Source organism: Scomber scombrus, chromosome 8 (assembly GCF_963691925.1).
Source record: "Scomber scombrus chromosome 8, fScoSco1.1, whole genome shotgun sequence".
Classification (NCBI taxonomy): domain Eukaryota; kingdom Metazoa; phylum Chordata; class Actinopteri; order Scombriformes; family Scombridae; genus Scomber; species Scomber scombrus.
The window spans coordinates 12,290,593-12,300,941 of record NC_084977.1 but is presented as its reverse complement, the minus strand read 5'-3'; the positions used below and the strand labels follow the sequence as shown (position 1 = coordinate 12,300,941).

Below are 10,349 nucleotides of genomic sequence, written 5' to 3'. Positions count from 1 at the left end.
GGGACCTGTGCAATGTCAACTGTTGGCATTTAGTCAAACACACTAGTGGCTGGATATAGCAAGCTATATGTCTGTTGACTGGATTGTTTACTGACACTGTCACATTATATTCGGCCTGTTTACATGCAAGTTAATTTGTTAGCATTGTGTTTTCTCGTACCATACGAGTGGACCATTTGCAGCTGTATTCACTGTTAAAGGCTGTTGAGAGCCTGCAATTGTTTTCCTTTTTTATGCATTTTAAGATGTCTAACATGAGGTCTTATGAAAACAATAGATTTTCAATTTCCCTGTTTCCCTTTTTTCATTTACAATGCATGAAATTGCTAGAGAGCAAAACAACTATCAGATATAATATTGAATTTTTGTGTACCGGCGTATGGTTTAAAAACCTGAGTGCTAACAAGGCGCAGTCGCCCATTGTAAACTGAACTGTTTCAGCTGGTTACAGACTGAGTCCTTTGAGGATTATCTTGAGCTTGAGCTTTAATTTCACAGCAGTGCCGGGTCAATTAGAGTTTGTGATTTGTAATTCCACTAATTTAGAGTGTTTGATCGCTGCTGTTGAAGGGGAATTGGGTTTACTTAATTTGTCTCACTGTCTGTCTCTTTGTCTCTCCCTCTCATTCTCCCATTGGCTCTCCCCCTTTCCATTTATTTATCCCATTTTCTCTTTTCTCAGGTGTCTAGCCCAGTGATCTGACCCCAGTGAGGAAAAGGAGAAATTAGAAGAAAGAAGTGCCATGGGGGTAAGCCTAGGCCAGGATGTGGGCTGGCTCCTGCCTTTCTTATTCTTGCTGGTGATGATCATGGTGTCACCTACCCAGAGCCAAGGATGTCCCCAGCGCTGCGAATGCATTGCAAAGCTCAAGACTGTGTCCTGTCGTGGTAAACGCCTCTCTGCACTGCCAGATGGCATCCCGCTAGACACCAAGATCCTGGACCTAAGTGGGAATAAACTTCGCTGGGTAGAGCATGGTGACCTGCTCCCATATCCACGTCTTGAAAAGCTGGACCTGAGTGAGAACATGATCAATGTCCTGGAACCAAACGCTTTTTCTAGTCTCCAGAATCTGCAGTTGCTTTCACTCAGGGGTAACCAATTAAAACTGGTACCCATGGGGGCTTTCTCACGTCTCTCTAACCTAACTTCATTGGACCTTAGTGGGAATAAGATTGTAATTCTTTTGGACTTTACTTTCCAAGACCTGAAAAATCTAAGGAACCTGGAAGTTGGAGACAATGATCTGGTTTATATCTCTAACAAGGCCTTTTTGGGTCTAGTGGGGCTGAGGGAGCTGACCATTGAGAGGTGCAACCTGACCTCCGTGTCCAGCCAGTCTTTGTCTTACCTGCATAATCTGGTGACTCTAAAGCTCCGCTACCTCAGTATCTCTGCCTTAGAGGACCAGAACTTCCGTAAACTGGGAAACCTGAGGGGTCTAGAGATTGATCACTGGCCCTTTTTGGAGTACATTTCCCCTCACAGCCTGCAGGGGCTTAATTTGTCTTGGCTGTCGATTACGCACACCAACATCACCTCTGTACCCACTTCGGCCCTACGCAGTTTAGCTCACCTCACTAGCCTCAACCTTTCCTACAACCCTATTTCTGTCTTGGAGTCCTGGGCGCTGAGGGACCTTGTTAGGCTGAAAGAGCTGCATCTGGTCAACACCAACCTAGTGATGGTGCAGCCATATGCACTTGGTGGTCTAAGGCAAATTCGCCTCCTGAACCTCTCCACTAACAGCCTGATCACCCTGGAGGAGGGAGCTTTTCAGTCTGTCAACACTCTGGAAATGCTGCGTTTGGATGGAAATCCTCTGGCTTGTGATTGCCGCTTGCTCTGGATCCTCCAGCGCAGGAAGACACTAAATTTTGATGGTGCTGCCCCAGTGTGCATGACGCCTGTTGAGGTGCAGGGAAGGGCTCTTAGTGCTTTCTCTGACTCGGCTCTCTTTGACCACTTTACTTGTCAGAAGCCCAAAATCCGCAACAGGAAACTGCAGCAAATATCTGCCCGTGAGGGGCAGGTAGTGTCATTCATTTGCAAAGCAGAGGGTGAACCAATGCCAGTGATATTCTGGATCTCTCCTCAGCGTCGCCGCATCACCACAAAGAGCAGTGGACGCCTAACTGTATTACCAGAAGGCACACTAGAAATACGGTATGCACAGGTAACAGACAGTGGAACTTACATCTGCATTGCAAGCAATGCTGGTGGAAATGACACTTATTTTGCCACACTTACAGTGAGTGGGCTGCCGCTAGATGCAGCCCTTATGGCCAACCGTACCTACTACGCTGGGGACCTTAATGACACAAATCTAAACGATACCAGAGTCTTCTTGAAGTTCACTCTGGACCTCAAGACCATCCTCATATCCACAGCAATGGGCTGTATCATGTTCCTGGGGGTCGTCCTCTTCTGTTTCATTCTGCTGTTTGTGTGGAGTCGTGGGAGAGGACAGCACAAAAACAATTTCTCAGTGGAATATTCCTTCAGAAAAGTGGATGGACCTGCTGCCAGTGGAGGACAGGGTGGGGCACGCAAGTTCAACATGAAAATGATTTGATTATGTTATTCTTATCAGTATTTATCCTCCCAATACTGTTTACAAGCAGATACAGGCTATAACATAAAAGGACATAAAACATGACAATAGGCCTTTGTGCTTGAAAAATATTAAAAACAATTATTTCTCGGACATTTATTGAGACATGGGTTTCTTATTGAAACACTACTCTATGTGTGAGAAAAGGGAAATCTGTATGAATTTGATATATTTCTACTGCTCTTTATTGTGTGTTTACATTATCGTGGAGAGGAAATCTGCATTATTGTTGTTAAAGATGTCTCAATACCTTGAATTGACTGTTAAAAGACCAAGCAAACAAAAGCACTCAGTCCCACCAGTTTTAACCTCTACAAAGCTCTTGCCAACTCCATTCTGCTTCACTACGAGGAACTCCGCCCCCTTCATCTTAAAAGATTTCACCTCTCTGCTCCATCTGCGATGATTCAAGCTCTCTATCTTCAAACTCATGAATATAAAACAACAGGGTGGTGCTCAATGAATGCCAAGGACTTGCCAATATGTTTTGAATAGTTCCAGCTATATACTGCATATTTAGACTCATTTACAGTCAGGACTTTAGAGCGCTATTATGACAATTTGACATTAATACAGAGACTCTGCTTGATGACCGTTTGGATTAGGATTACATTAGACACCGAAAGACTCTGCAACACTGCCAACTTGACCATAAAGCACCATGTAATATCAATGGCAACTCAAAGCTGTGTGAGAGAGAAATAACTTCTCATTGGACACGACAGAAAGTTGGTCAAAGGTTAAGCTACAATTAAAGGACCTGATGCACAGTCGTGTGGTGATGAATGGTTGTCTATTCAGCCCACACTGTACAAGATCCTGATCCTTTTGATCACTGTATGTTAAAGATGAACGCATGTACAGGGTTGGCTTCTTACTTTGAATAACTTGTAGTATTTGTAAATTGAACTTGCTGAAGCAATCATACTGTATAGGTAGGACATACTGTATACTGTATAAGATGTATTATATATATTTTGTAATCACTGACATGGAAATCCTTGTGGTTGTTTATAGTACTGTTGAGTGATCAATCAGATTTTACTGTTCCTCTGTAATTCTGCTGTTAAAGTCTCTTTTTTAAAATCAGTAATGTCCAGTCCAGTGATAAACAGAGCTTTCACAGTCTCACCGTATCATACCATCAGATAGATATTGCACTGAGACAAGCCCATTCCCTGAGCTCTCACAGCAAATCACGAAGGGCATTTACATCAGGTTTAAGTTCTCTTGCCTATTTTTGGCTCTAAGTGACAGTGGAGATGCTTGGCCGACCAGTGGGGGGAAACAGTTAAAGTGGGTTCTCGTCGGGATCCTCGATATGTTTCGAGACATGCTGGGAAAAATGCTAATTTGATAAAGACCTTGCAGACTGGAACAGAGGTCATAATGAAAAGGAGGCAGAGAGGAGACGAGGTTGAGCTATTCTAGGATGACTTCAACACTGTATGGCAAAGGGCTGGATACCAACTTTAACAATATGACATTGTGCAATAGCTCATTCTGTTTTAAGATGCAAATATTTAATTTGGGATCAAGAAATTATCTGATTTTTTACCATTACTAACAGGGTTTCTGTATTTTCCTCATACAAAATACTGTTTTCACTAGAAAAAATGTACCACAGTGTTTTTTTTCCAGATGAATTTACATGCACATGTGTCTGTTTTGGTTTTTGCACAACATCACTCATGGTTTCAACTGTACCAGTACAAGTCAATCAATAGTAAATGGGGGAATCAAATCCAGTTTTCCTCATAACATCAGACATAGTTTGTGGAGAGAGAAAAAACAGATTAGATGAACTGCTCATACTAATCTAACCTCAAGGTGTATCTCTTGATCTGTGGGTTTAGCCAATACCAAACAGTACCATTAGTTCAGAAATGAGTTCTCCTTGAAATAAGCCTCAACTACTGCACTCCTAACAATGTTGTTCTGCTGCCCTCTGTGGGCTATACATGGTATTGAATTTGACTCAATTTTTAAAGTAAAGGAGGGTTTGACCTCCCTGATCTTTTGACTTAGTAACTACACACTAAACACTGTAAAATTAATCACATGGGCTTATGTTGGCATATGATGTTAATACAGATGAGTTAGTATTAGCAATTGTGAATTTGACTGAGTACTGAGCTGGATCCTGTAGTATTAGTGGTGAAAATGAAGTGTGTGCTACCTCTAAGCAACAACTTGTGAAGTTACTTTTACTCACACTGCAAACTCCTTCCAATAGATTAAAACAAAGACTAAGAATTGCAGAAAGACTCCCAGAGTTAATAATATGTGAATATGTTCATGGACTGATTTGACATCAGTTTAGCTTCCTCTCTGCATTAAGAACTGATGGTATTTTACATCTTCCTTTGCTGATTACATCCTGTAAATATGAAAAACATTGTGTCTAAAACTGTTTTGTATTGTATTGTTTTATAAAAATGAAGCACACTGTTTATAAAGCATGCTATATTATCTGCTATGATGATGTCTTGTCCCTGTCCTGTTTTTATAGCAGTCATCTGGTCTTTCAAGTGGTGGCAATCCAATAATCTACAATACACCTGTGACCCCGTCACTGTGAATTTTTGTGTTTCATTTTACTCTATTGTGCATTCCTAGGAGTTTGTCCTATCAGTCAAGTCAGATAGATGGATGTGCTACCAACACTACTCATAAAGATATAAAGTTTAGAAGAAAACATTCACTTTTGATAAAGGCAGCCCACCTCATATACAGTTATGAGGAGGGTTATAATAGTTAATTTATATATGCATCAAAACACAAGTTATAAAAATAAATGAAATTTTGTGAGCAGATGAAGAAAACTTTGTACTCACATCTTGATGTCGTTTGTTTTCTTGTAGGCTTTAAATCTCTACCTTAATTCATTACAACCAGTGTGGCTTATAAAATTAACACCATAAGGAGGAAGTACATATTTACAGGAAGATGTTTCACACCCATCACCCTTTTATTTTGACTTATGTGCTCCACTTTCAGATGTTAACAACCTAAAATGTTTTCTTTTATAAAAAACATGATTAGAACAGCAAGCATATGCTACAGGCAGGGGACAAATTAACCACAAAACCAACATAAAGTGTTTTTGTAAAGTGTGCATTGGCTCTGCTGGAAGGATGAACACAATTTTCCCAAATGATGTTTACTTTTGTTGCTTTGATGATGGCGGAAGAGAGAGCTGTCTAACACATTAGTCTGAAGCCTCCCACTGATGTTCAATTAGTGACTATACAGTAAAGGTCACAGCTTAAGTTGTACATCATTTTCATGCTCTTCAACCTTTTCAGTGGTATTGTCATCCTAGAATAAACCAATGCAACCAGGATGGAAATGTTTCATCACAGAATAAAAGTGATCACTCTTTCCTGTGGACCGAAACCATGACAGGGAAATGTCCCCCAGAACATGACAGATGCAAAACATCCCTCCTTGAATAGGTCAAACACTCCTATAGCATCAAGCCACACTTGTACTCACCCTTCACACCCACTTGTCAAACGTAAGGTGCAAAATGACATATCTGACCATATCACACCTCTGTAGAACAGTATCTATGGGTTTTGCACCTCTGAGCTCCTAAATGTGAGTTTGACACTGTGATAAACCACTTAGAGCTTTTTTTATTTCTTGTGATGTCCAATATCAAATTCAGTTGGGTCCGCCCAACATTTTTATATATAACAGTTGCAATTGCTTAATTGTATCATGTGAAACCGTTGCATGAAAGCATCTGTTTTCATTATGTTTCTCAACTGAATTATTCAGGTTTTTCTTTACATTTGACAGCCCTCTGTATGCTGGAAGCAAAACACTATGGCTCCTTTTTAACTTAACGTTTGTATATCAAGAAAATTATGATACTGAGATACATATCTGAATAATTTGTGGATTATATGAACAATAATTCCCAGAAAGCTGCTTTTGACGTAGAACTCAGTGACTCAGAGGATGGATTGGTTTCTAATTAATGCACACAGCTTTACTGGAGTGGTTGTACAGCATGCAGTCACTCTTCTTTAAGTCCTCCTCCACTCACAAATGTATGGCGCTTATTAATACTGCATTTCACTGTGCAGAATGATGAGAATTCACTGTTCAGTGAAGGTGTCCAGCAGCAACATATTAGACACAAATTATCATACAAAGTAGAGTATTTTTATGCCTTAAACATGTCTGGAAGGCATCTTTAAACTCCACTTCCCTGTGAAGAGTGAACCTCAAGGGTCGACCGTTTGTATCAAAATGAGTAAAAGTTTCACAATAACAATTGATTGGGAAATGATGACAGGTCATTTCACTAGAAATCCTTGAATGATTCAGTTTTTAAAATTTGTGCATTAACTTCAAGTAACAGACCTGAAACTCCCGCCCTCATTGTAAAGAGTTGACTGTGGACACCCGTGCAGAGGAGGTGTTTTCTGAAGAGGAATGAACACGAGTCAACAACATTTTCAGATGAGCCACTGAAAGATGTGTCATCAACCAAGCTGATGACACCATCAAACTGAGAAAACTGCAGCATTCGACATCTAGAGGGGTCTGCCTTGCATTTTGTTTATTTAATAATCTGTTTAATTTAAGTGTAGAGTATGCAGCAGTGGTAAAATGCACAAAGCACTGAAACCATCCCCTCAAGTATCTCATTCTCACCTCCCTTTAATTTGGTTGGGAGAAGAAATGATGTCAGTACAGACTCTTTGTCTGCTTCACCAGAGCTATTTCCAGAGCTCAAGATGGAAACACTGATATGTGATAGGAACTGTGTAATGTATATGTGTATTAATATATATTGTGTTGCCATGGAGTTGATGCATGGTGGTCTACATGACACTGTTGTAGTTTGCAGCTGCAAAACAAATAGTTCACCTGTATGAAAACAAATTCATCAGATCTGTTTGCAAATCGGTTGCAGACAATCATTTACAAAGAGTAACCTTTCAGGAAATATATAATAACAATGCTGTGTGTGTCTTTTAATCCACACTTTACTGTACATTTATGATTTGTAGATATTTCATGTATATTTAATGTGACAGACATTTTCATGTTGTGTGTTACATCAGCTGAAACTCGATGACAATGGTTTGCCCAGGTTTACTTTTCTTTCATTATGAGTGAGTGTTTATGAGAGTGTCAGGATCAAAATGACTTGCAGGTCGTGTCATTCATCACAACACAGGATCATAAACCAAAGATTAGTTTTGGTTTCTGAACTTTGTGTGAGATTCACTTCAACCTAGAAGGTTCAGTGGAGTAGTGAGTAGTCAGGTACAGTGCCACCTGTCACATGAGCATGTAGTTTGGGAGGCTGCAAAAGAGTCAAAGAGAAGTTGCCCAAGTACAAAGTGTGAGTGTTATGTCAGTGTTTGGATATGGAAATAAAGTTAATATACCATGATGACGTGACTTGAATTTTATTAAAGTTGACAGAGGGCAATAATCAGATTTTTCAACTGTAATGAAAAAGCATGAAAAAAACCCCACATTTTATGATGCAGTTTACATGAAATCAAAAATATCAAGCATAGATTCATCACAGGTATCAATGGACTGGATCTGTTCATATGGTCAGCAGTAGAAAAAAAGATCCTTCATAAAATGTATGAATGTATAGGCTGCTGTGGGGGGAAAAACAACTAGGAGACGGGTACAGCATCCTGCGCCTCCTCATCAACCCGTCACCCGGCTTCAACTTTCATCCACACTACATCCTACACCTCTCTTTTCTTTTCTCCTCCCCCTCTCTTACATCCCATCCCTTCCCCAATCCCCACGACCCTCACTTCTCCCTCCCTACCCTACGACCCCTCGACCCTAACCCCTACATCCACTTGACCCTCACCCCTCATCCCACCTCTCCGACCTTTCGACCCTCATCTCCTCATCCCTACCCTTCTACCCTCACCCCTCATCCCTACCCCACAACCATCACCCACCATCCCTTCGTCCCTATCCCTCACCCCTTTTTCCTTCCACATAATAAATACTTAAACTCATATCTTAGTTGGCGTGGTCTTTGTTAGTGAAAGAGTAAAATAGACTATAAGTAGGGGTATGATTTGGGCGTGGCTACGTCGCTACCACCGCAACAATGTTGGTTACAGGAAGTAAAGATGGCGTAACCCCTGATTCACAGAGCACAGCCGTAGCGTCGCTGTTACAGTGTGTTTTCAGGTCATAAAAGTTAACCAACATTTTGGCCGCCTACGAAGTCTTGTTAAGCGTTTGGGTATATTAAAAATAAGCCGGCTGTTCAATTTTCAGGTAAGTACATTTTGTTTTAATGGTATTAAGCCTGCTTTTCGCTAGCGACAGTTAGCATTAGCATTAGCAAAATTAACTAGCCAAACTACCGTATAGCGTTAGGGTCAGCTCCACCCGCTCGTCACTTCTGGCTCCAAAAATCCAACATGGCAATGGTCAAAAGGCCAAACTGGAGTCCATAAACCAATGGGTGGCCTCCATTATTTATATACAGTCTATGAAGCACATGCCACTGTGCCAGAATCTCTGAGTCTTCTTAATTGATTTATGTCTGTCTCTGCAACACACGGCAGCAGGCACCGTCTCACAAACCCGAAACACTGTTCAAACTGCTTCTGGGTCGACCTCATACAGCAGGCGTCACAAGTTATTATCTCTCCTGGAGCAACCACCTGATGTATTCAGCTGAAGTAGGTTTGATTGCATCCTCTAGAGTGTCTGCTCAAAAGTCTCCCCATCAACAAAGAACAAGTTAATGGACTCGCTGTCTCCAAAAGGGTTTTGAAAAGCTCACGTGCATCTTGGAAGTCCCGGCCTTGGCTTAGTAGCATGTCAGCAGTCCTCTTCAAGGCTGCTTCAACACCATCTGGTGCTGCCTTGCCATGGCTGGTCTAAATTTAAAAAATGCAAGTCCTTGCTAAGACTTGATGCCTCTTCTCTCTAGCTCACTGTTGAAAAGGAAAAAAAACTCTGAGAGAGTGTGTCACTGAAACCTCAGGGTATGTTGCATGCACATTATCCATTATATGGTTCAGATGTTTCCACATAGCTGCTGGGCTTTTGTGCTTTGATGGGAATATTGTGCTGCAGCAGGTTGACTCTTGATTATCACTTATATAAACAACCCCTGTTTATAGTGTTGCCTGCTGGTGAGATGATCCGAAGTGCACCGCTTGGATTACAGAACTGTACTTGCAGATAAAGTTCTTGGAAAAATCAATGCGATTAAATTATAATGATAAAAAACTTTATTAATATAGCACCTTTCAAAAAATTAAGCAATAATCTTTGGCCGTGCATTTCCTGAGATAATGGTACTAGGCATGCTGCTGCTTAATACTGATCAAGTGCTTCTTGAATTTGCTCAGAAGTGTGTTGAACTGCTCAGCAAGTGTCTCATGGGTGCCCTTAACAATTAGTTATCATTACTTCTGGCCCCTCTTGATCATTTATTTTTGCCTTTTCTTCTGTCCCCTATTGAGTATCGGACACCTTTGCTGTGCTGTCATATGTGCTCGACTTGAGAAGGGGAACTGTTTAGTCTTTGTAGTTTTCACACTCCCTTCTTTCACACTTAATGCTAGTGATATCACAGCACATGATTTTAGTAAGTCTCTTGCGATTTGAGGTCTTAATAAGCTTCTGCTTAGATTCTCATGCAGTTTGCACATGCATGTCTTACAATCAGACAAGGAGGTTTCTCAGTGGGTCTACAAGGAATCTTTTAAG

The 10,349-nt window shown here is 40.9% G+C and overlaps 1 protein-coding gene across 1 annotated transcript; it reads left to right on the top strand.

The window, feature by feature from the left end:
• Positions 1-743: 743 nt before the first annotated feature.
• Positions 744-2,576, top strand: LOC133984910 (leucine-rich repeat and immunoglobulin-like domain-containing nogo receptor-interacting protein 3). Its single transcript, XM_062424421.1, has one exon. It carries the CDS (start codon positions 744-746, stop codon positions 2,574-2,576), a length of 1,833 nt encoding a protein of 610 aa, XP_062280405.1.
• Positions 2,577-10,349: the final 7,773 nt, after the last annotated feature.